We start from the raw sequence: 27,531 nt of genomic DNA, 5'->3' as shown, positions 1-27,531 counted from the left end.
ATTTAAGAGACCATGGAAAGATGGCAAGTTCTCACACAACGCTTTTCAAAAGTCTGTTGTAATGAAAAATAAAGTTGATGTAAAAAGATTCCATACAAAGATTTGAATACCTACAAAAATTCATTGTGTATGTGTATGTCTAAATCCTCAAAAAAATTCTTCCAGCAAAGCAAATAATGAAATATGGAAGGAAAAACACAATAAAAATGTCATGTGATAACCTTAGGTATTAGTACTCTTGGCAGCATATTCTTCCTTTAACACAGATTTGATAGAATCCCAACCCCCCCCCCCCCAAAAAAAAAAAATAAAAAATAAAAAAAAAAATCAAATCTTCTATATTTCCAATGTAACTCCACATGAACGTCACAAAGCAATGCAATCTTAACATCTACAATATGTTTAATAGTGCATAAATAACATTTTCACATCCATACTTGTTTTTCTTTAAAATATCTAATATCCCTAAAACGGAAAGAGCAATCAAAGAAAAGAATCTGACAAAATATTCATTCCTAAAATATTTTTAATCTCTATAAGCAATCTACAATCTACCTGTAAAAGAATTTCATGTCATGTTGCTTTTGGTCAGGGTATATAAACAGAAACACACATTTGCACGCTGAGAAAGAGAGCAAAAAGAAATGACAAAATAGACGAGAAAAAATAAGGAAATCCGTCCTCTATAGGTTTATTTTTTTGATATTGACAGCAAACAGGTTCATGATAATGATGAAGAAACAAGTTTTTGGTAGTCTGTCTCTCCAGTCCTATACTTTGGGTTTCTTATGAATGAGAATTGAACGACATGTGAGCGCACCGTCAACTTTCCGGAACTCGCTGTTCGGCATCTCGATGCGATTCGTGTGCGGGAAGAGAGATTCAAATTTCTGCAAAGAAGAGAGAGAGAGAGAAAGAGAGAGAGAGAGAGAGCAATAAAACATTAACTGAGTGGCAGAACATGTTGTTGTTAATCATTGCTCCATACTCCATTTATCTGATAACAAAGAACACTCCATTTCATACCAGTTTAGTCTCTGAAATGCATATGTGACCCGCTACAACAAAAGGATCCGAAAGTCAAGGGAGGTCGATTTTCTGAAATGACACGACATTATTCCCTTACTCTTCCCCTTTAATTTCATATTTAACACATCTCATAAAAGCACTTGGTTGCAGAGATACTGATGATTTTATGAGATCATGTCGAGTGGTCTAAGAAATCAGCGTTTCGAGAAAACCACCTTCAGAGTTTTCTTTCGGACGCAATTGTGATCAAGGAGAGGTAAGACAGTTTTCACCTCTTCACAACAGAAGGTCCACTCAAGCAACCTCTGCAATGTTCATTCAAGCTTAGTGCCAGTAGTCTGCACATGACAAATCAGTAACCAGGGTGCCATGCACTGACCAATAAGATCACTCCCTCATTGCTAGGGGCGGAGTCTATCTGTGGTGCTAAATCCAAATCTTCAGACAAATTTCTGTTCTGTTGAAAGTCAGAAAAATCAGGGCCCAGAAAAACATGAATTTCTTACCTTTCCTTTGATCATTTAGGTTCGAAATATTGTCAGATGATAGACGTAACATCAGACTACAACATTATGCCAACAAGAAAAACGATTTTGATGATCTGACTTCAATCTCGATTTTCTCAGCTAAGCCGTCAGCGACTTTCGGATCCTTTATTGTTGTGGCGGGTCACATATCGCTATGGCCTCATCTTGAGCCTACCTTTAGCTGGCACAGCACCGACCATATGTACCTCATCATACACTTTGATTACCATACATGTACCAAAGGACAGTAGTGATAATCAATTCCCCTTCACAAATATATTGCACTGTTAAATCTGAGGACTATACGTCCAGCAAATATCATAACTACCTGGAAATGCCTCCAGTGCACACACAATTTAAAGGACAAGTCAACCTTCATAGACATGGATTGAGCGAATACAGCAATATTAGTAGAACACATCAGTAAGAGTCTAGGAAAAACGGACAATCCGTTCAAAAGCTATGAATTGTAGAAGTTTCTGCTCAGTCACTGTTGGATGAGAAGACTACTACAGCTTGTGATGTCACATGTGTAGAACAATACAAAGAAAACATACAGCAAATTCAACATATTTTCACATTTCTTGCATAATAAAAAAACACCTGACTTGCCTCTTTCAGAAGGCAGGGGAATAATATTACACTTAACATACATCAGTGACAAGTAGAGAAAATATGCACTTTTTCAAATATAAATATTTGTGAAATTCTCTTTATATTTTCCCCATATCATTCTACGTGTGTGACAATGTACACTGCAGTAGACTTCTCATCCGGCAGTGACTGCACAGAAACTTAAAAAAAAAATAAAAAATCTTAACTTTTAAACGGATTGTTGAATTTCCTCCAAAATTTTCCTGATGTGTTCTACTAATATTGCTGCCTTCACTCAATCCACATGTCTACGAAGGTGGACTTGTCCTTTAAAAGTACTTTCTCCATACATGAACCCAGGATTCTAGAGGGCGCTGTTGCATGGACCAATGCTTATGCATCTGGCATATTCCAAACATGAACACCATTTCTCATGCTGTGTATGTTGCAAATAGTCAAAATGATGTCAATCCTAGTTTGTCTCTTGCTTCAGCCATTGTTTCTGTCTGGCTCTGGCTACTATAGATATATCCTTCTGATTGACAATCAACCCATTCCTTACGGGAACCTGGTATACCAGGTTCCCGAGATGAAGACAAGAATGCCTGCTTTCATGGCATAAATTAATGTTTCTTTGTGTGATAATGCCCAGAAAAATGGGTTTGGTAAGGGATAAGAGTTTATTCTTTCAGCATCTGTTCTCTTTCTGTTGGAAAATTAATGCGTATATCAGTGTTATTTACTTTTTTTCTGATTTAGTTTGCGCTTGTTCAACTAAAAAAACTTGTATGGACATGTATACTGTAAAAGTGGATATTTTCGCGCAACTAATTTTTCGCGCTGGGCTGGGTCAGAAGAGTTTCGCGTGTTTTTAATTCCGCGGAATCAAGACATCACGCAAAGGAACATATGACAAGCAAAAATATTCGCGTGCTTTTATTTTCACGCTATTTTCTGGTTGCGCGAAATGCGCGAAAATTTCCACTTTTACAGTAGAGCGATCAAAGCTGAGCCGAGTAGATTTCTTTGTTCGCTGACCCAGTCACCTCATTCAGGTGCCTGGTTTTGTGTAGAACAAAAGAGTCTGTGAGCCCACCAGCGCATGCTCTATTCATACCTCGCATCCAATAGATATTTTCATTGTTTGATGGCACATGTAGTTGATTGTGGAAAAGGGGTACATGTACCGCTTGACTGCTTTCACACAGGTAGATTAGCAACCTGTCTGCCTCTCTGTCGACAGGCAAAAAGAATCTTGTTTAGGGGCATTAAAGGAACTCAGAGAACTGCAGAAGGAATGGGTTAACTACTCGATGTCGTTGAAGATGGCAGCGAATATCACACCATTAAAACAGCGCCCTCTTGGATCCCGGGTTTGTGAACCTTTAATAATCATGCGTGGTCAATTCACAAATTAATTTCTTATCAAGAGTGAGCTTTGTCATTCATTAACTCAGCTTACACATATTTGTTCAGTATTTGAGTTACAGCAGACCAGAGATGCACTTCATGAAAAGTTGTTATGATAGCATCTCTTGCTGGATTGGCAGTTGTCATGGCAGCCTCAAAAAGTCCAGCTTTCTGATTGGCTTTCGCTATGGAAAGTTGCTATTCAAGCAAGAGTTGCTACCCTAACATCCATAATGAAATGGGACCCTGATGTGCCTAAAGACAGTATGTGATGTTTGATGATTTTGTTGTTGTTGTTGTTGTTGTTGTTGTTGCTGTTGTTGTTGTTGCTGTTGTTGCTGTTATTGTTGTTGTTTCAGGAGTACCTTGTAACTTTCAGGGAAGTCTTCCTGTGAACAGTGTATTAGTGTGCGGTTGACGTAGACACAGTTGGCTGCCTCGTCGTCAGGTAGCGTAACTTTACTGTACTTAAATGATGCCTTGGACTCAATTTCCTGCATGAATCGGAGGAAGTAATGATGAAGTAGAAGAGATAACATCACACATGGAATTATTTGAACACATTTATACAGTTTATTGGGGGAAGGGGAATGCTTCTTAAGTGCGCATACAAGTTGTTTTTTGTTTTTTTCTTCTTAATGTTGCATACATCTGTCCTGAACTATGCATTAGATTAAAGGGTGTGTACAGTTCTGGTTGAGGTGAGGATTTCGTTTTTAACGTTTTGCGAGATATTCAGAAACCACTCCATGAGATGTCAAAGAGCATGCAATTCTAAGAGGTATCAAAAGTTTACTTGATGAAAATCGGTTTTGAAATGGCTGAGATATCCAAAAACAAGGTGAAACAATGAGATCCTAATAAAAGGCATGGCCTGTTGCCTTTTATTATTATCACTTTTTTTTGACATCTCAGCCATTTGAAAACCAATTCTCATCAAATAAACATTGAATTCTTCTTAAAATTACATGCTCTTTCATATTTCTTAAGCGGTTTCTCATTATCTCACTTAGGAATGTTCAAAACATGAATTCCCACCTCAACCAGTACTGTACAGTCCCTTTAACAATACCTTTTTAATCCCAACTCTAATGCCTTTACTGGTACTGACTTTGGATCAACCTCACCGTATCACTCTATCACTACAATACGTGACTGTGAATAGTGGCATTGTAATATAAACGAGCAAAGATTGTTTTTAAAAGAATTGCCATTAACATCGTGCATTTTGGTAACGCATCACACAAGTTTGGGTTTTGAACCATTTGCAGGGTTCAAGGTTTGCATCGTCAACTTATATACCATCTATGAAAAGGAATTAAATTTTTTTTTTCAGCCCTGTCATTTAAAGGGAACATAAACCCAAAGAGCAATGTGGATCGAGTAAAAGCAGTAACATTAGTAGAACACATCAGTGAAAGTTTGAGGAAAATCGGACAATCGATGCAAAAGTTATGAATTTTTAAAGTTTTGGTGTTGGAGCCGCTGGATGAGGAGACTACTAGAGGTTATGACGTATGAGTGGACAATAATATAAAGAAAATATAAGAGGAATTCCACAAAAAGTTCACTTTTCTAGCAAAATGAAAGAGTACTTGACTAGCTGCTCTTAGAAAGCAGGGGGAATAAGTGCTACCCCTAACATATGTCAGTATCAAGTTGATGGAATATGTAATTTTCATGAAAAATTAATTTTATTGAATTCCTTTTATATTTTCTTTATATTGTAGTCCACTCATACGTCATAACCTCTAGTAGTCTCCTTACCCAGCAGTTCCAACACCCAAACTTTAAAAATTCGTAACTTTTGCATCGATTGCCCAATTTTCTTCAAACTTTCACTGATGTGTTCTACTAATATTACTGCTTTCACTCAATCCACATTGCTCTTTGGGTTTACGTTCCCTTTAACAATGGACTCTTTGTGGCACTATGGTATTCTGATGCCTACTTGGTCTTACAAACATACTATCTGCCAGAAAATGATTGCTAGAAAGACCCAAACAAACAAATAACATCAGCAACAAAACACCTGCAAAATACCAGAGGTATTTTATGTCATTAATTGCTACTTGGACTCATGGGCATAGCACGACTTAACAGAAGTGATCGGCAACAACAATGTGATTCGGCTTGCATACTTTTAGGGCCTTTTGTGCCACCTTGCTGGACCCGACTGCAATGACCCCTGGACTAGCCATGCTCATAAAGGACTTGAGATGGAGGGAGCCCTCGGCCAGCTTGATGGGGGACACGGGGTAGTTCTCAAACGTGTCGGCTAGAAACATGGCACCCTTCATATTTGTCCGCTTTGAGAGTCCCACAAAGAACTCCTTTCCTGAAAATGAGAGCAAACACAAAGAAGACCGAACAGTCACAGAAATGTCAGTAATTGCTGGTTATTTCTTACACTGTTTTACATTACACATCGTCGGGTGCCCGTGCATTGGCCGCTAACGCAATACAAATTGTATTGCGTTAGCGGCCAATGCATGGGCACCCGACGACATATACATTCATCAGGGCTCGACACTAACAATTTTCTCTTGCGGCCCATTCAGGCCACTACAATCTTCAAAGCTTAAATTTTGGTGGCCTGATAAAGAAAGGTAGTGGTCCAAAATAAACGGAAATACAACAATCAATTCGGAATCTTAAGTGCGCAATCGGGCCACGAAAAGAGACCCGTGTTGAGGCCTGGTAGTATAAGCTCTCATAACCTCCCATTTCCTGAAAGCAATGAGGCTGTCTGCAGGGGCGCCTTAACAAAATTAAAGGGGGACGCACGCACAGCCCCCCCCCCCCTTTCTCTTTTTATTTATTTTGTTTTAACAAAAAATAAAGGGAGGGTGCGCGCTGGGTGTGCTCCCCCTGGATCCGCCACTAGTCTGCATTTATTGATAATACCATGCCACAAACATAAACCTCAGAGTTGACACAGGCCCTCTATAGTCACAAGTGGGTGAAGGCCTGCAGAATGGGGAGCCTGGATGAAATCATAAGCATCACCCCACATTCCTGTCAGAAGCAGAGCACGGCACGCCAGACGGGAGATCAAAGACGGGCAACCAACCGTGATGGCGCAGCAACTGACTGGGACGTCATTAGTTGCATGAGATAAGCAGGCTCAGTGGCAGCCATGTCTCCTCTGATGGGAGGTCTCTTGTCTCCATGGCAACACAGAGGATGTCATCACTCCCGCAAGTGACTCGCTGGTATTAACCTTCTCCTCCTTCCCAACCCTTTGCCAAGATGACACAAGAATTCTTGACATTACCTTCTACAAAAAATTCCACCAATATTGTATATGTATTAAAAAATTGTATATACATATTTGTATCTCATGCATTTGAATGCAGAGTACCAGTACTGCATCATTAGATTATGCACACCAGCTGCATAGTCTAGAATTGTAACAGCATCAAAAAGTTAACACAGCATAAAACGTGTCTTCACAACATTACTACTTTTCATTTCATGAAGGATTTTCTGAGCAAGATTCATGGCACCACATATAGAGATTGATGTCGTGTGGTGCCAATTTAACCAGTCATAAATAATAGTATCAAATCAGTCTTGGCAGTTGACCAAAGACAACAGCCCATATCAACATTTCAACCATCATACTCTACTTCATGCAGGGACTTAACTACCCTTCCTTGAGGCCATTTTCACAAAATCTCTCTTGCTAAATGATGTAATTTCTACCACTCAAGATTTAGCCTTCTCCCACACAGCTTTAGTTTTGTAATACATGTTCAAAAATAAGCACCAAGATATTGCATACATAAGACATGCATGCATTCATGAATTACTGCTATATTTCACAAATTGGGATGACCAAGACTATTTTGAATGTGTTGGTATCCCTGCTTAAAAATCACAGTGGTGGAATGAAGAATAAGTACAGGTATTACTCCTTTCAAATAAGAATGTAAGAATTCCCCATTTGAAGATGACACATAGGACATTCGAGTTATGGGTGACAATATACAAGAGATGCATGTATTCATGAATGAACTACTGTTATAATATTTTGCAAATTGGGATGCACAAGACTATTTGAGAATGGTGGTATCCCTGCTTAAAAATCACAGTGATAGAATGAAGAATAAGTATTACTCCTTTCAAGGAAAAATGTAGGGATTTCCCCATTTGAAGGTGACACATTGGACATTCGAGTTATGGGTGGCAATATCTAAGTTTTTAAATTTGTTAAAATCAGTCCACCTGCATGTTGCACAAATAAAAAAAAGCTGGGGAATATACCAGGGGCCCGTTGCATAAAAGTTACTATTATGGTAACTTTGCCATCCAATGGTAACTACCATGGCAACAATACTCAACAGCCAATCAAAATCAAGAATTCCATGGAAGTTACCATTGGATGGCAAAGTTACCATAATAGCAAATTTTATGCAACGGGCCCCAGGTATGCACTATTGAACAAAACCATTTTGCTTTGTATGTCATAGGGTATCTTCTGCGACATGACATTAGCCAATGCAGCCTGGCTGAATTATTAGCCATATGAATGGATTGTAAAGGAGAGGAAAAAAAAAATCTGGTTTATGTATGTGCCCGGTAAAAAGACCAGACGCAAACCAGAGCTCATATACTGGGAGTAATTCCCCACCTGGTGGTAAAAAGCGTGATTTATTGACACCAGGCGAGGGAACTGCGCGTATTTGTAACTGCTTGGGAACACAATGACGAATGCTGCGCTTGCCGCACTCCTACGTGCTCGGAAAGAATGTCAGCCAGACGGCTGAATGTGGTTGCATAAAAGTGAAGAGGGAGCATTGTGGGCTTGACGAGTGTGACATCTGCATGAGGAATTTTTATGCGGCATCACATTTTAAAGTACATGGAAGACTGTCTGTCTGTTGAAACTCTGGTTTCCATGGAGATATGGCTGTCCGTTTCATTTACCAGAAAAAAAAAAAATGCTACTCCTTCAAAGGACAAAACCCTACAGCATCTTATTCCATCAAAAAGAATAGACAGACTGCTGCCCCCATGAAAAACAGAGTAATATATTGATATATTCTTCAATATCCATACTATTTATCAAGTTCTTTTACATCTTAACAAGATAAGCATCCTGTCAAGATATGAAATACATTGATATATTCCTCTATATTCCTCAATACTGTAAAACGAGGAATGTTCGCGTGCATTTTAATTTCGCGAATTTCGCGAGCGCCAAGATTCGCGAAATTAAAATGCACGCGAAATTTCTCGTCTACACTATATGCATTAAACGCCTGTGGCAATTCGCAAAAATTTCATGCCACGAAAAAGGCCGTCGGCTCCAATTCGCGAAAATTTCGTGCTGCGAATATATCATGTTTTACAGTATTCATTCAGAGGAATATATTGATATATTCTCCAATATTCATACTATTTATCAAGTTCTTTCATATCTTAACAAGATAAGCATCCTGTTAAGACATGAAATACGTGGACATATTCCTCAATATTCCTCAATATTAATTCAGAGTAATATATGTAAAGATATGAAATACATTGATATATTCTTCAATATTCATTAATCAAAATCTTTCATATATCTGAACAAAACAAGCAACTTGTAAATATGTGAATTACATTCATAACATTCTGCAACATTTATATATGAAATTTTGTCAACAAGATAAGCATCCACAAAATCTTTCCTCAAACAAATACACATCATGTATAAGTGCATTTGTGTGTGTTCTATTTTCTGAATATATTTGATTTAATGTGAATATGCTGCTGACGCCCAATGAAATTCAAGTAAAGAACATCAAAAGAGTGTTTGCGGGTGTGTGTGTGGGGGGGGGGGGGGGATTGAATCCTTTTATAAAACAATGCAATTCAACATTTATGGCTTCTGTTATCATTCATGAGTAAAGAAAATTACTGCGATTTAAGGGGGAATGGCATGTAATTACATGCTAACACGGATATTGCTCCCATTACACATCGACACAGACATTGCTCCATTATAGATTAACACAGATATTGCTCTGTTAGATATCAACACAGATATTGCTACAGTGGAGAGCCTACAAATAATCTTCTTCTATAACTTTATATTGCAGGAAATATTCCTGCACTTGTAAAGAAAAATATCATTTTTTTTTTTTTGGGGGGGGGGGGCAACATTTGTCTAAAATCATCCATGGCTATCTTCCATGATGATTGTAAAGTGAAATATACCGATATTTGCTTTAAAAGACACAGTTCAAGGCACTTAAAAATATATGACTGCTTTGTGGATGATGATGTATTCTTATGGTATTTACCTAGGGCAGATCCTTCAGTGATAGTACACTTCTTCTTGAGGGCCCTGCAACTATTATATACTCCCAGAATTGCCAGGTACCCATTTTAACATCTAGGTCAAGAGGGGCATCTTGGTTAAAACTGTCTTGTCCAAGGACATAAGCACTTGGCAGGACTTGAACTTGGGGCCTCCATTTCCAAGTCAAGAGCCATATCCCCTGTACCACAGTGCCCCTACTCAAGTCCATGTGTTTGAGCTGCACTTTGCTGTATTCTTGTAACACACATCCTGTGTAGAGGCACAAACTCTTATGGTAGCCTCTGGCATGAACTTTCTAATTTTAGCACCCTCATGATGATAACCTGTTGGTATCGATATCTGAAATTGTAATTTTCCTCGCAAAGAGAAGCATAAGAAGCCAACTAATCTAATAAGTATGCAGTGTGTGTAGATGTGTTCAGCTCCTGGATATCAAGCCGGGCAACATTCACGTCTGGTATTATGTTCACCTACATGAAGTGAACTTTGGGAAGAACATTGATGCTTTGATGAGATGGAGAGGAGATTTTCACTCCTTGAGAGAAAAACCACATGACAGGAGGAAAAGAAAGGGAGGAAACTAGGCTAATAAGAACTTTCCCTTCAAATGTATTCCCTCTACCCCACAGAAAATAGTAAAATAATAAAAAACAACAACGAAATGATGCATTGAATTAAGAGGAATTGGATCTTAATGGCTCTATTTACCATTGGGAGCAGTGATTTCAAAAATGTTCAAGTTATCACATTTGATGCATATGTGTAGGTCAGTTGTATCACAAAACATCCTACCATATACAAAAATTGAAATAAAGCTAAAATATGGAGGAGATATCACTATTTTTCAGTAGAATTCACCATAACTGTAGAGGGTTTCTTCTATAAAAAACAATTTTATTATAACCATTGTTCACATTTTGTATATCTAACAATACTTAACATTGATTACACTGATGAAAAATTTTATATTGGTTGTTTCTATCCCTAACATTTTAGAACTATTTTGAAGCACTAAAGCTGGGTATTTGTTTCATCTGCAAATGGTAAATACCTTTAAATCAGAAATTTCCTAGCATACAGCTGCCAAAGAGAGTGGTATCCTACAGATATGTACGGAATTAGGCTGCCCATCACTATGAGACTGCTACAGGAGCACTTTCACTACATCACTTGTTCATGCTGAAGGTGGCTTTAACAAATAAGACAAAACTGGGGGATAATCGATAGAAGTGTCACTAAAATTGCTCACAGATTAAGAAAGTTTCATAATTGTGAAGTCTCGTATGTTTTGAACAAAAACATGCAAATTGGAGATACAATGATGGCAGCATCTAACAACCATATTACTGATTCTACACACACACACACACACACACACACACAAAACATCAAAATCATATTTTTGGTAAATGATTTCCCAACTGCAATTTCTTTTCAGTCATCTCTCACCTGTTAATAGGCCACTGAGATTTGACATGAATGAGAGTCATCTCAATCTGTATGTCAAAGAAGGAAATCTGGTGAAATTTCCAGTACACTTCCGTGGTGGACTCGCCATGTGAAAACGCCATCACCTTTGCCAGGTTGAGTATGTGATCGTTGTTATCATCACCAACCACTGATAACTTCAGATAGAACATACATGTATTTGTTGGTATTATGTACCACGTCAATGAGCAAAACCCTTTCAAAGTACCCACATTTTGTGATGTCTTCCCACAAGGTTCAATAAATGATATTACATTGTGACTTCCTTCATACCAACAGGTGACGTGTACGCTCCTGCACGCAAGTCAAGAAAATTCATCTGACTTGAAATGTCTTTTAGTGTTGAATGCACATAATGCATACTGCCAAGGGAGAAGTAACAGTCACATGACAGTAGCATGACAGTCACATGACAGTAGCATGACAGTCACATGACAGTCATAAGAGAGTCACATGACATGACATAATAGACTGTCATTCTAGTTTGCATTTGGGTCAGTAGATCGATTTGCTGATGCTAAAAACTGTCATGCTGAATCTTATTCACTTGTTCAATCTTCACAAGAAAAAAATTATGTTGCATTTGCTATCAATTAGCTATTTCTTTTTTTTTGCACAACCTACAACACAAAGTTTACCACACTGTTTGCCAAAGGAAATGGGTAGCTACATGTACATACATCATGTCAAACTATACACATTTTTTTTGTATTGTGAAACTGAACTGGCACTTAAAAAAAAACAATGCATGATTTTTTTTCCCCATATTGCTGCTATTTCTTCCAAATTTGAAGTAATCACATTCCGAAGATGACATTTTTGTGTACTGTAAAACGAGAAATGTTCGTGTGCAATTTTAATTTCGCGAATTTCACGAGCGCCAAGATTCGTGAAATTAAAATGCACGCGAAAGTTCTTGTCTACACTATATGCATTGAATGCCAGAGGCAATTTGCGAAAATTTCATGCCACAAAAAAAGGCCGTCGGCTCCAATTCGCGAAAATTTCATGCTGCGAATATATCATGTTTTACAGTACTCCCCACATCCATTGATCCTGTCCGGGAAGGCTTGACTCTTGATTTATCATCTGATCTCCAAATGTCAGGTAAAAACCAGGCATCGTCGGCCAGAACAAGTATCCTCCTCCGATCCCTGGGGCAACAGTCCATGTTTCTCTTGATGGATTCACCGAGGGGCCTGCTAAATTTCGCTAATGGAAATGTATCTTTTGCTGTAATTGATAACTGTATGTGCTGGTTGCTTCGATCAAGGATTCTGTGTACTGAAGGTATGCTACCTCCTACTTGTTACCTTTGTAAAACAATCTCTCTTGGTCCTCCCTATCTGTCTGTTTGTTTGTCTGTATGTCTGTCTGTATGTATGTCTCTCACTCTCTCTTTCATCACCCTTTACTTCATAAGGTCTTCGTTTCATTTTTCATACGCGAAGAATGCCTCTCTGTTACATATAAAGTGAGGTAAGATTAAAACCACACAGGCTTCTTTTTCATATGCTTTGGGAAGGCAACACATTCTTCAACAGTGAATTTTGGTCAAAACATGGAAACATGTAATTCTATGTTGTCATTTTTTCATGCAAAGTCAAAATTTTCAGATTGTATCAATGAATTTAGCTTCCCTTATTCTCCTTACTAAGAAATTGAGTATTAATGTAATGTTGCCATGTTGAACTAATCACTGTAATTCTGCAATCCTGTATGTATGTACATGTACGTGTGTGTGTAATTTTGCATATGAGGGAGCAGCTAATTTCTTCGTAAAAATGACATCAAATAAACTATCTTGTGATTGCTATATTTGTTTTATCATCTTTACACACCCTCCCATCCCCCCCCCCCACCCCACTAAGTAGGGTGTACTAGGTGAGGAACTTGACACATTACATTTAATACATTGGGCTATATAAAAATATGTTATCATAGTTATTATTATCATCATTATTGTAGTATTGTCATTATTATTATCATTATTATTATCATCATCATCATCAATATGATGATGACGATGATGATGATGACGATGATTATTGTTACTATTATTATCATCATCATCATTATTGTTCTAATCATTATATGGGAAAGAGACTGAGACTGAGAATAGAGAAAATGACCAAACACATTAGTTTGATAACATTTTTGCACTTTAACTACAATGGGATAAACTTGAGGTGATGACATCCGTCGCCTCCTTCAATTTCCCTGCACTTGGTGAACATATGTGAAACAGATAAATTCCATAACTTTCGAACTTTGTGGGCATTTCTGATGAGACTTTTATCATGCTGTTGGTTGGATTTGATGCCATTTTAAATACACTCAACATTAATACAGGACCGGCGGAGCATTTTCAAAAAGGGGGGGGGGGGGCCACTTCTGGGTTTCATGAGCTAACAAGCAAGCAAAAAAAAAAGTTCTTCTCCTTCTCCTTCCACTTCTGGGTTTCTTCAGCTGACAAGCAAAAAAAAAAAAAAAAAAGGTCCTCAGCTCATCTCTCCCTTCCACTTCCGGGTTTCTTCAGCTGACAAGCAAAAAAAAAAAGGGTCTTCAGCGCAAAAACATAACCTTACTGCACTCACACTTCTAGATCTCTATCTATTTCTTTTGAGTGCCACTTCCGTACTTCCGGGGTAAAAAAAAAGTGTTGGGGGGGGGGGGGTGGGCCCAAAGTGATGACACTTTATGTATTCCTTTGTATGGTGCACAAAAAGTGGGGGGGGGGGGGGGGCGAGCGCCCTGGCCCCCCCCCCCCCCCCCCCCCCACCTCGTTCCGCCAGCCATGTAATATGTGTACATTATGTTACAGGAGCATTATATTTACCTGTGAATAAAACATCTCCTCCGTCAAGTGTGGCGCCCTCTTGTTCTGACATGTCTACAATCCTCTGGCCAAGGTCAAATGATAGGACTCTCCTTACTACGTCTACCTGCAAGATACAAAAATATGCAGAGAGAAAGAGTACAGTTAATATAAAACAATAAAAATCACAAATCTACAATGTATATGATGAAGAAATGCACAACACCCAAGGGTACACAATTTTTGAGAAAAGAAAATTGCATGCACATGATGGGGAGCTTTCATCACACACAAGACCCATGTATCATATGGTGTATTTCATAGCCTGAGCCGAAGATTACATAAGTAACCTGGTATAGAGATGTATACCTGTACACACGTCATAAGAACAGACAGAAAATCAACATGCAAGCTTTGCTATGGTGAGGTATATGCATTGCACTTTTTTCCTCACCATATAATTCTTTTTATTAAAAAAATACAATCTACTAAGTTATTCCCTACTCTTCATTTCTTTACATATAGAGAGGGAACAAAAAAAAAAGCAAGAAAATGAAAAAAGTGGAATAAGAGAAATAAAAGAATGAAATTGATCGGCTGCAGCCAGCAGGCAGTTATAATCTATGGATTGGTAAGTGCAGGTCTTATTGGTTGCCATAGGTGATGGCCCATTTCTGTCTCTCTTGGCTGCTTAGTATTTTGTGTTTCACCGAACAGTTCCACAAACCGATCAATGTCTCAAGAGTAAGACAATGCAACTGATCAGCCTTTTTGGCATCAAAGGGTTTGTCGAGGGAATGTGGGAAGGTTATTAAAGCTTGATGCCGCCATCTTACTAGTCTGGGCACTAAATTCCATCGGAAGCTAGACATATGTCGATTCCCACAAGTGACTGTTTCCCAGCTTTCTCCATAACAAATAATTTTCTGATCACAAATAGTGTCTTTTCTCATATCCTCCATAACAATCAAATAATGAATAAACCTGCATCCGAAATTTGAGGTGTGCCATTTTGGAGAGGTGTTCCTGTTGTTTTTGTTGTTGAACAAATCTTTCATTTAGAAAGATATCTTCCAATCTTGAACAAGTCAGTGATAAAGCAGTTAGTGAAGACTGTCTATATCCAGAGAGAAGAATAGATCCTTATGTAACATTTACTTTTGTAAATATTAAAAGCAACATTTACAAGTTGTAGCAATCTTAGTCTGCATGATTTTCATTCCCTGATTTTGAAAAATCACGGACACAATTTAAAAAAAATTGTTATTTGTCTTGCTTGTTTCATCTCTCATTACCTTCATAATTTTTTAACATACTTTAATAGCCATTGATAATTTAGGAATGGTTACCATGTCGTGTACCATTGACGTTTCCTTGCTACACATCCAAATTACTTATATTTTTCGTGGATATGAGTGGTTTTTCTTTTTTAATATAGTTTTTCTTGAAACTAGGCTAGTGTGTTTGCTCTAGAGAAAGTGTTAGCCAAAGTCAATCAGCAGTGGCCAGTTATGTTTGCCCAACTGTAGGCTACCATCTCTGGGTATTCCCTAGATGTAAAATCAACTCGGGACTAGTCTTGATTCAAGACATTATAGCATGAATATTTGGAGGGGATTTTAATTCAGACCAGAGTTTTAATCACTATTCCCAACCTAAGTGTGAATTCACACCTCTTCAAGGCAAGGGATATCTGGTTTCTGACTATCATGTTAATTTTTGGGAGGTTCTACTTTAAATGTTGCCAAAATCCAGTGATAAACGCTTGGGTGAGAACCTTCTCCACAACTCTTGAAATTGATTGCCAGAAAATTGTATAACATCTGACAAACTCTGAGACAATGGAACAACAAACCCATATGAGGAATTATAAAATCATTTATTTCAAAATCAAGAAGCGCACATGACTAAAACTGGACAGCCACTCTTACCTTTGCAACACCAAAGTTGAAAAAGTGGTAGGGTTTAAAAACAAGAGCATCCTTTAAAGGGAAAGTCCACCTCACTATTATGTTGCTTTGTATGAAAACAGAAAAATCAGTGAAGTAGATCAATAAACATTCTAATTTTTCTGAAATACTTTGTCTTATTCTCTAAACAATTCATAACTTTTTCATGTGTGCGACCCCCCCAAGGAAAAAAAAAAATTGCACTGATTTACTTCTCTGAATTGTTGGTTTTCATACAGATCAACACTTAAATCAGGATGGACTTTCCCCTTTAAGGAGAATGGATGCACCATTTCATGACACCTTGCGTGGTTACCCATCAGGAGTCTCATTACCTCATGATCTGGCAGACACCTGCTAACTTGCCGGACGTAGCTTGTACATCATAGTCTAATACGCTTTGCTGGCTGGGGTGGATGAGCTAGGTAGGTAGGCCTAGCTGGTATCTCAATAACCAATCAAATCCACAGGAACCAAATTCCTGCAGTTTTGTGCTGCATCCTTAATCACACCATCTACCAATCACTGTCAATGTGTGATAAAGTAGAGTTAAAATTTCTCAATCATTTGAATCCACTTTTTTTTTTTCATACGGGTGTCCAATTCGAATCTCTTCAAGTGTCTGCGTCCTCGTACAAGATGTTTTTACCCACCATGTCCCTCTCAAACCAGGTGTATAAATGCATACCTGGCAACACTAGGGTAATGGCAAGGCCCTCTGGTTGAACAGTGGCAACACTGAAAAGGCTACCCTGGTATAAGAAGACTGTATCTATCTATCTTTCTTTTGAGTGGGGGCGGGGGGGTTTAACAAAATGTCAAGAACATGGGCTTCACATATATTTTAATCCTTACTGCTTTCTCTGCATGATCTGTAAATATCAGCTTATCTGTCTGCAGCAGTCGAGGATTTCTGTTGCATTACATTTCTCCATCTCATGTCTTGTCTGGTGTACTTATTGTCAACAGAGATATGACAAGTCCACATAGAGGAGAATAATTAGCAACAAATGCAGGTAATGATCTAATCAGGCATATTAAACAAAACAGTATGTACACCCACCAAGGGCATTACTTACATATCTACCTTTGATTACCAAGAATACATGGCTCAATTTCCTATCTGTTTTATATCCAGTCAAGAGGCTATAATACAAACAAAACAATGAATGTACATTGCAAGGACAAACAATGTCTACCTGCTGCCACTCTATACAATAATAATAGCAATAGTAGTAGCAGGAGTAGTAGTAGCAATAATAACAATAATAAAAAAAATTAAAAAAATATAATGAAATAATAATAACAATAACAATAATTCACATTATATGTAACATTAGCAAAATCAGTATAGTACCATTCCCACAAAACAACAGCTTATGGAATCAATTTTTAATCGCACACAGAATTTAATGCTGCTTGTTAATGTTGTGAAAACACAGAATGTAAGTTGACTAGTATACTAAGTTTAACTACAATTGCAAATTCTGATAAATGAATCCTCGTGTGTTATGCCAAGCTAGGTAACATGTCCTTGGCGTTGACACAATGGTACGAAGAACAATTTGTCATTGCCCTTTCTCCCTCATTATACCCACCCCACCCTCATCCCACAATATCTCGCCAACAATCCCCATTCTATTCATCAACTGCTCATATACACCAGTGTAATTGAATTGTTAGATAGTACGGCGGGGCCGCACTCCTCTCCCACCGTGAAAACACGTTTTTCGGCTCAACCCTCCGCGCCGGCGGGATCCCGTCAACAAGATTATGACATATATATCACCAGGCATATGTAGCTTTCATCAAAATCTCATTACACGCAGAAGGGTGAAATGTCGACGACGAGAGAGAGAGGGATGGAAGCGCAGGACCAGTCTCTGGGATCTGCTCACCCACTGCCATCCATTCGGCACTGATTAAGTACTGTAATTTGCAGGGCTGTGATGTGCAGGCTGCAGAAGAATTTGTTGATCAGACCAAGGGAAATTCATAATTACCACCAGTTAGAAAAACTAAAAACTGGAGCTATGCATTTTTGGATGCACGTACTCTATCAGCCATTCCCTTCTGCTTTGGTGTGTAGTGAGAGAATAGAGTGACATTTGTCAACCATACCAGCTTTGTGCAGAGCTCACTGCCTGCTTGAAGAGATGTTTTCAATTCACCAAGTCCAAAAATATCTAGTTCTATCAACATCAACAAGTTTGTCTTTGATTGATCATTTCAATTCAGTTTCCTATATTAACAAAAAGCTTAATGTACTAGCACATCTTGTACAAGGCTTACTCTCACAGACTGGCATACTGCTAACTTCCTGCTTTTTATCCCAAATACCAAAAAATTTCGGGGGAGTTGCTCCTAATGTATTCATAATTAACTTATCCTTGACCCGCAGCTATAAATCGTCAAGTTCATTCACTGATACAGTAGTCCCCAAATAATCAGGTACCATTTTATTGGATACTTAGTTTAAGTGTGGTACTGACTGGACAAACTGTTACAGCGCATGAAATATTTACCTGATAATCAAGTAGGCATTTTATTTTACTGAGCCAAACCCCCCCCCCCCCCCCAAAAAAAGAGATAAATTTTCATATTTTCCCATAGCAAGTTTTTAAGATGGACAAACATATAAATTCTGAAGAAGCAATGAGTGATTCCAAAGACCAAAAAATGGCTTGTGCTCTCACCAAGAAGGCAACTTACGAGCACCTTCTGAGACATCTCCATTTATGCCAGTGGGTCTCCGCAAGACCATGGAGACATCTCAGAAACATAAATTAGTCTCTGTGACTTGGCTGCAACTAAGGATACTTCGCAGCATCTTGGAGACCAGCTTGAGACTGTGGCTACATAGTGACATACTGTGCTGTGTGATACAGATACATGTAGGAGTATGATAAGTGTGTTGTATCTCTGACATGAATGAAACATGCCCTCCAGTTAATCCGGTTAGAAATGCTCAGCACGACACTGCCTGATCATGTAGAGACTACTGTACTCCTCATAAAGAGAGAGAAGGAGAGTTCATATGCCACATGTGGGTCTTCGTTTTGACTACCACATAGGTCACATCTTGACCTTCAATGGCTAATTAATGTCACATGACTATTTTGGGGTCTTGTGCCTCTGATGTCAAGAACAATTGTACAGGGCACACTGAGCTTGGATTTTTATTCATTTCACTTCCTTTCTGCTCCTAAACCTTCAACTACATACACAATCATGAAAGTTCCAAATATCTCTGTTTTTATTCTAATTCACAGGATAGGCACTTTCCAAATATAACAAAAATAATGATATGGATAATCAATTACACTGACAGCATTCATAATTCTGCCAATCATCAGTACAAAATCAGGAATTGATGTGACTGATTTCTTAATTCTTAACTATGACCACTCCTGTGAGATGGTCACAATTATCACAATGAATTGATGGTTAACACAGAGAACATTTTTAAGTGCTAATTGAACAGTCAGGTTTATATCAAATAAACGCTAGAAATAAGGAACACGACACAAAATATTACATTGAGGTATCCAGCAGTCTCAGAGCAAGAGATATGAAGTTGTCTTTAGGAAATAGTCACTATACTGCATATGATGAGTATTGCCAACACACACTATCTGTTCACCTATATTTGTTTTTATGGCATGATCACATATATATTGGTATTTTCATTCTGTGAAACTCCCATCAGTATCTCCTACATAATGTCATCTGAAAGCTGAAGTAACTTTTCTCATCAAATTCTTGTTTATCAACAAACTTGTCTTTTATCAATGTACATCGACTTCCAGAAATACCAACTGCCTGTCAAATAAGCAAATATACAACATGACATGTCCATGCTATAGGTGCCTTTAAAGGCAAAATTGGAAAAGTTTGTTCTACAGCTAGACAAACACATTAGGTAGATTTAGATGTGGACTCAACAGAATTTTGTATGTCACATTCACTCTGTCTGAAATGGCTTGTGAGCAGGAATTCCTTAAAGAACAAGACACCCTCTATCCAAGTTCTGACCAGCAAACCCCCTCGGAATGCTTTGGAGAAGCATGCCTGTGCTCATTCAAGAATGTCCCAAAATCTGGTAAACACATATAAAATCTGTGACAACTTATTTTCGTTGTTATTTCAACTCTTTAAACCACACGAAGTTGTATAACTGCACGTGCTAGTGGAGCTACAGAAATGAGATTATATCTCTCTAAAAAAAAAATCAGATCTTTGTTATGGATATCATGAAATGAATTTTAATTTCATATGTAGCATATCTGGGACTCAATACATCTACGTGATATGCCTGGCATTAACCGATTGCTTTAAAACATACATAAATCCTGAAACATGATATGACCTGTCCCAAAATTACCATGTGGAATTCATATCGAGGGGACAAAATATTGGCAATCTTCTTGTTGTGTTGACTATTGTTGTCCACTATTGAGCCCATTATCTATTAGTAGGGGGAAAAGTTTAGGATTTTCTGAATTGTTTGTATTTCTTGCAGCATTAAAGGCCTTTACCCTGATCATTGCTTTTCATCAAAATTTCTTCCATGGACCAATACCAGAACAAATGTGTCTTTATTGAATTCAAAATTTATTTGTTTCAAACACAACTGATCAATATAATATGTAGCACTCATTTGATACACTTCTGGTGCAGAGCATGACTTTATGACAATCTTCTGTTTGTAGACATATGAATTTCAGACATCTTCTCATGGACCACTGAGAACCAAATTAGAATGCTTTTGCCAACTAATCAAGCACAACTTAACAGGAAAAAAAGAAAGAAACTAGAGAGGGGCCGTCAAAGGCGGCAGACCCACGCCTAAGTACAAAGTCGGGGTAAACATAATGTGCATTCGGTCATCTACCAGAATTCGGCCACTTAATTGCCAGTGTGCTTTATCACCAGCCAGTGAGTTCTACCAAAGATCGTACACTGAAGTGTACGATCTTTGGTTCTACAGTCACATCACACGCAAATCACATAATTACACATACGGTATTAACACTCATTCACGTACAGGAAAGTCCTTAAGTCTCCTCCAAAAATCCATCGAAAAACCCAAATTCCACCGTCAAAAGTGCAGAATCGGAACTTTTCCAAGCGCGCGCGAATTAAGTCCAGTTTTAAGAGTATTGTCTACGCGACGGGTCGCGGAAAAAGCGCTAAAAATCGAGAAATACGCCGTTTTCTTGCGGGATATTTTGATTATAGCAAGCCGAGAGTGTGATGATATCAAAGGTCGTATGAGTGTACGATCTTTGATGGTATCCACAAAAGCAAAAAAGAAAAACAAAATTTACGTAACCCCTAGGCAATTACCCCTATGATTAGTGTCTACGGGAATTATTCAATGCAAGGGTTGAATGCAAATGTCTACTGCACCAGTATTCGGCCACCAACGAGCGCCGCAACGTCCCCGGTGCAATTTTGCACCAACAGTGTAGAGCGCGATGCATTTTCAGCGGCCTTGCACACGCATTGACATTGAGCACGCATATCGTGCAGTGTGACTGCGACCGAGCAAAATGCTCCTCCAACGAAAAAAACAATCAATGTTAATTTGAAAAATCATCAAATATCAAAGGTCGTATGAGTGTACGATCTTTGATGGTATCCACAAAAGCAAAAAAGAAAAACAAAATTTACGTACCCCCTAGGCAATTACCCCTATGATTAGTGTCTACGGGAATTATTCAATGCAAGGGTTGAATGCAAATGTCTACTGCACCAGTATTCGGCCACCAACGAGCGCCGCAACGTCCCCGGTGCAATTTTGCACCAACAGTGTAGAGCGCGATGCATTTTCAGCGGCCTTGCACACGCATTGACATTGAGCACGCATATCGTGCAGTGTGACTGCGACCGAGCAAAATGCTCCTCCAACGAAAAAAACAATCAATGTTAATTTGAAAAATCATCAAAATACGGGCCAGTTTGTGATGACGGAGAACGAACTTTCATAAATCTAGAAGGACATAGTCCCTCAAATAGGCCTAAACGTAAATTTCGGAATTCTTACGAACATTTGAGCAGCGAAGTCGGATCGTTGGGGAGTTTATGTCTTCGTATGGTAGCGGAAAATCGCAAAGTGAGAAACGGGAAATTTTCGGAATGGTCACTATACCATGGGGTCAAAACTTCAAGGTCACACAGAATTTGCAAGGGTCAACCGATTATCACCAAAATCTAATCGATTCTTTCCTGTCATTATCCAAACATTCCCTGAACATTTCGTGCAAATCCGTTTACCCGTTCTCTTGTTATCTTGTACACAAACAAACAAACAAACAAGCAAACAAACAAACAAACAAAAAAACAAAAAAACAAAAAAAAACAAAAACAAACAAACAAACAAACAAACATACGGAACCCTTTACATAACCCCCTGCCGATTTTCATCGGCGTGGGTAATTACAGTGTCAGTATGGACACACAGTTATCAAGTCCATCTTATGGTTAATCCATGCTTCAGTGAGCAGCAAAAATTGAGTCTGTGGACTTACATCTCTCGTCATGCAACCAGAAAGGTGTCCTGGTTTTTTGGGAAAAATTTGACTGGTTCTGTTGAGTCAACGGATGGGTGCAAAGTCATTAAGTCTGTAATATAGTTAATATCTGCTTTAGTCAGCAGCAAAAACTCCAATTAGTAGTCTCTGTACATTTTTCATCACCTCAGTAGAAAGGTTTTTGGCTTGGCAATTACTTTCCCAATTATGCATCATAGCACACTGATTTTGCATGGTATTCTTGTTGAAAAGGGGGATTTTATATCACTTTAAACTGCAATGTCTGCAGAAAAACGAACCATAAATTAGAATCAGCCTTCGATTAATTCTTCGATTTTTTGAAACCCACAAAAACCCTCTTCTAAAGGTAGCAGCTTGATTTTGTTTTGTTTTTTAATGGTTTTGGTTGCGCAAAATACGTGAAAATTTCCAAACTGCAAAATTTCCACTTTCCAGTAAGCCATATCTTGAAGGGTTTTCATTTTTGTAAATTTTGTGAGCCTGGTGGTAATCATGAATTTAAGAACATGCGCAAATATTAACTCTTAACGAATACGTATGTGGTGGTACCCAGTACACATTTAATAGGTACTTTAGAGTGCTGTGCTCCAGCATCACAAATTAAACCACTCACAAAATTGTCGGGAAGTCCCAATTCGTAAAAAATTACACTGCTAATGACATCCCGTATATCTAACAGTATACTATAAAACTGCCACATTTGTTGTATGCTCAAGACTGGTACCAGTGGTATGAAACCTTAATCATCCGACATGCAAGGAACTGTCACAGCTTGCAAAATATGGCTATTTCTTCCTAATATTTCATCTTGTAGCTGGCATTCTACAATTCCAGATTACTTGTAAAACTTTAGATAGTAAAAAAAAAAAAAAACCTTCAAACTGCAAATGCATAAAATAGAATTTCAAGCATCTCATGAGCAGTTTTCTTTTTTAAATAATGTTAGGACATCTTAGGTCACCACAAGGCAAAAGCTGATCTCATATGGTCAAGGATATCAGTGGTCAGCAGAGGAAAACTGATAATGGGTTTGACAAGACTCAGGTCAATCTCAAGATCAAGTGACAAATCTGAGATTGCAGCCTGCTCAATGGACCAGTACAATAATATGATTAGCCTACTTCAAGTACGGTCGAAAACGTTCATGTGTCTTTGGCTACTATCCCACGGTAGACATAAAGAAAAGCTCGTTGTGGTGGAGATACCTTGAGACACTTATCATAATGATAATAAAATTTAACATGATGGGTTTCTATGACTCACAGTGCATGAGTGCTTATATTTAAAAAGCAGACCACTACCATTAGAGGGAGGTTTTTCCAGATGATCAAAGAATAATTTTCGGGTAGCACCTGCCCACCTCAGTGCACTTGATATGGCATTCCTCTTGACCATACCATCACGCTTCACCGACATATTTCTCTCAGAAATGTGCCTCCCAGTGACAGAACCAGGTCACTCGGTCAAGATGTTCTGACATCAAAGTGAATTAATGGGGCTACAGACAGAGCAAAACCCACATGACGATGAAAGCATGCCCTTTGACACACTGCATCATAAAAAGTAAAAAAGAGAGATAACCGATACTAAGTGCATTGCTAAAGACATGAAATGACATTCCACCATAATTCAACTTTGCATCATCAGGAATTAAAATTCCCAATAAAGAGTAGGGACAAAACATGATTTGGAAGCCTTTTACTCTTAAAATCTTTTTATCCACATCAGACATCTACCTACATCAAGAGACAGAAAAACTGTGGCACCATAACAAACCCTTCTGATACACGCAGAGCCAAAGGATAGCACAGTATTGACGCTACATAGCATCTGCTCTTGAAGATCAGACAGCATTCAAATACCTTGGAGTGGGAAGGCTTGGATATATTCAAGAATCCCCACATCAAATTATGTACAGCTTTATTACTGATCTCTATGTTAGTACACACAGAGCCACAGACTCTTCACTGGAATCAACTGTTACCGATGAGCATATTATTATGCTTCAATGTTATTCGCTAAAGGATGCTATTCATGGTTTTTTCGAAAGTACCCAAGTGGGAGGCGAATGAAGATCGGTTCAATCATATCACCCATGTTTCCCACACTATTAGGTCTTTTATTATCAGAATAGATCACAACACAAGTGCATCAAATATAGATCAACAAATGGTCAATATCCTTCCATATAATATAGGCTTCTCACTTCTCGAAAAAATCTGACAGGAAACTATAAAAATACCAAGTGTGGGTTTCTGAATGATCTCCAACATCCATGTCTTTTGAGATGTGGTTGCCGGCTTCGATCTAAAAATGTCTGACATTTGCAAATCTTGGGTCATCCCGACTGATCAGGGGGCCTCTCCTGTGTGTGGAGAGACATCCTGATCCCCTTGTACTTCAGCACTTCTTCATTATTTATGCCATCAGAAATCCTACATTCAATCGGGAGCAGCAAGGAGCCGGGGATGAAGACACTTGCACACATTACAACTAAAAACTCTCATCTCTCTTGATGCTCGAAAGAACAACTTGCATCATCTATCATCGACAGTAATGACTAAACCCCTCATCCAATCTCCCAGGCTTCAGACAAGTTTTTTAATCCATCAAATTTGACGTGACAGATTTACACGACACAGCTCAATACGAAGAATAAAATCATTGATGTCTCCACAGTATTACTGTATTTTTAAACAATCACCACCATTCACATTATCCTCATTCACAGTGGTACTATAACCAAGAAATTACAACAAAGTTGGGAATGACTGTATGACTTGATTTTAAAAATGATTGTACTGCTTATCTACTGCTAATTTGGAATAACTTTCTTCCTCTTTTTTTCCTTCCTTCTTTTTCTACTCTCATGCACAAAAAATATCTTGAAGAATGGTACCAGAAATATATTGAAAATATCTCTCGCATCCATAATTTCCACTACCAATCATTCTCACTTGTTATCAATGTGTCTGCAAACTATTGCCAAAACTCAAAAGTCATTTGAAAATGAAACAAAATGCAGAGAGGGCAATGATACAGTGTGAGAGCAGGTGTGATCTGTGCAGTGTTACAGGTGTCAATCTTTGGCAAAAGAAAGAGATTTAAAGCTCCGAGAAGGTGGAGATCGAAAGGGCGGTGATCACAGAGTATTGAGAAGGTGTACCTGCACAAGGTGTAATACATTCTGGCACTGAGCGCCTTTTTATAGCAGCTGCCACATTTCACTGCAGCCCCATCATCATCCTACATGTTCACCAATCATGAAATTGACTTCCCAGACTCCGGCACCCTAGACACATCAAGGTTATTTCGAGGGAAGTAATGCTTCCAGAATTATCCCCTATCACACAGAGAAACTAAAGCACTTAAATAGCAGTGGTGGTCTTTTGAAAGAGGTCTTTATGTGCACAATTGGAACAATAGTTCTTAGTGTTGTCTTTAGACTTTAGAAAGCACCTAGAGGGTTCTAGCTAGCTATGGAGTAAAAAAAGTCAAATAGGATGAGGACAAAATCAAATCGGATCGACACTAAAACCGATCACGCAAAAAACATTACTAGCTTTGCTCTAAGACATTGGCTTGGTTGGTTGTTTTTGTTTCTTTTCCAATAAAAAAGCTATTCACATTCACTGCTCGTTATGCTAATGAATAATATACAGTTATGTGATAATAGTAGAGATAGAGTTCAGACTTATCCAGTGCTTGGTGAAAAGATAGTTCAATCTTGGCTATCAACTAGAATATATGAAATGTCGCAGATGGGGAATGATAGAAAATAATACACACACTCAGAACCACCACCTGATATTCTATTCCTAGACTTATGTTTTTCAGTGTGAAATGGGTATTCCACTGCTTGCTACTCTGTCACTGCAGGGTGGCAGAAACAGTGGTGATTAAGAGGAGTAATTAAGCTTGGCTGATGAACTGGTGCATACTCAAGGAGAATGTCAATGATTGAGGCAGAACTATGTAGTTCATCAGAATGATATTAGTTATTACAGTTACATGGCACGATAATGATTTTTGTGATAAAAACATTGACCTTAAACATAGAAAGCAGCTTAATCTAAACACCTTAAAGAAATGGGTTGAAAAGCTTGATAACTATGGTTCATTTCTCATGGCTTAACATGTCATCAGAACATTACCTACATACCAGTAGACATACATGCAGTTGTGGAACACCGTCGGGAAATTATTTTCAGCACATCATCACAGTTTGACATCCGAAATTGCTTCGCCTTCATCTGTCCTAGTTGACACTGCATCACTAATAGAACAGTCATGGGGATCATTATCTGTACAGGGCCGTCTGCTTGAATCTACTTGTAAACTGACATACAGGCTTGGCTAATAGCACTCACATCCGTTTAAAAATAGACAAAGTTCATCAGCAGATTAGCTTCAGAGTCCTTCATCTTCACTACAACAGCAAGCTCTCAATTTGCATGAATGACATGATGTGGGGACATGTATGTCGTCGGGACCTTTTTTCACGCATGTGTCAAACTGGGATCACTTTGGCAGGCCTGCCAACTCTGCAGATAAAAATCTAAACAAACAAATTGATGAGATAACTATTTAAAAAAAAATACTCTGAGAGGAAGAATTGTTCTTGGGTTGAAAATGTAATACCTGCACATACTGCTTATAGTATTCTTTACCCAAATTCCATAAAACATGTGTTTGTTGGGTTTTTTCATGTAAAATGACATTTTGGATGATCTTAAAATGTACTAAATTGTAAAAACATAAAATGTAATAGTTGGTCACTCTATGATCACATCCCAATCTTGCCACCTTCTGCAGTGTAAATCTGTGTTGTGGAGCAAGCAGTAGC

The 27,531-nt window shown here is 38.3% G+C and overlaps 1 protein-coding gene across 1 annotated transcript in view; it reads right to left on the bottom strand.

The window, feature by feature from the left end:
- Nucleotides 1–435: 435 nt before the first annotated feature.
- The window catches only part of LOC139721901 (N(G),N(G)-dimethylarginine dimethylaminohydrolase 1-like), a 77,253-nt gene continuing 50,157 nt past the window's right edge, over nucleotides 436–27,531 (bottom strand). The window contains exons 2-5 of the mRNA XM_071633228.1: nucleotides 14,201–14,306; nucleotides 5,702–5,898; nucleotides 3,926–4,054; nucleotides 436–890 (exon numbers count right to left, since the gene is read on the bottom strand). Of these exons, the coding sequence (XP_071489329.1) occupies nucleotides 771–890; nucleotides 3,926–4,054; nucleotides 5,702–5,898; nucleotides 14,201–14,306 (552 nt within the window). The 3' untranslated portion in view covers nucleotides 436–770. The remainder of the gene's footprint in view (nucleotides 891–3,925; nucleotides 4,055–5,701; nucleotides 5,899–14,200; nucleotides 14,307–27,531) is intronic.

The sequence above is a fragment of the Diadema antillarum genome, unplaced genomic scaffold (assembly GCF_040938485.1).
Source record: "Diadema antillarum isolate AM-2024a unplaced genomic scaffold, OU_Dant_1.0 scf00000151, whole genome shotgun sequence".
Lineage (NCBI taxonomy): Eukaryota > Metazoa > Echinodermata > Echinoidea > Diadematoida > Diadematidae > Diadema > Diadema antillarum.
This window is presented reverse-complemented; position numbering and strand designations above follow the sequence as displayed.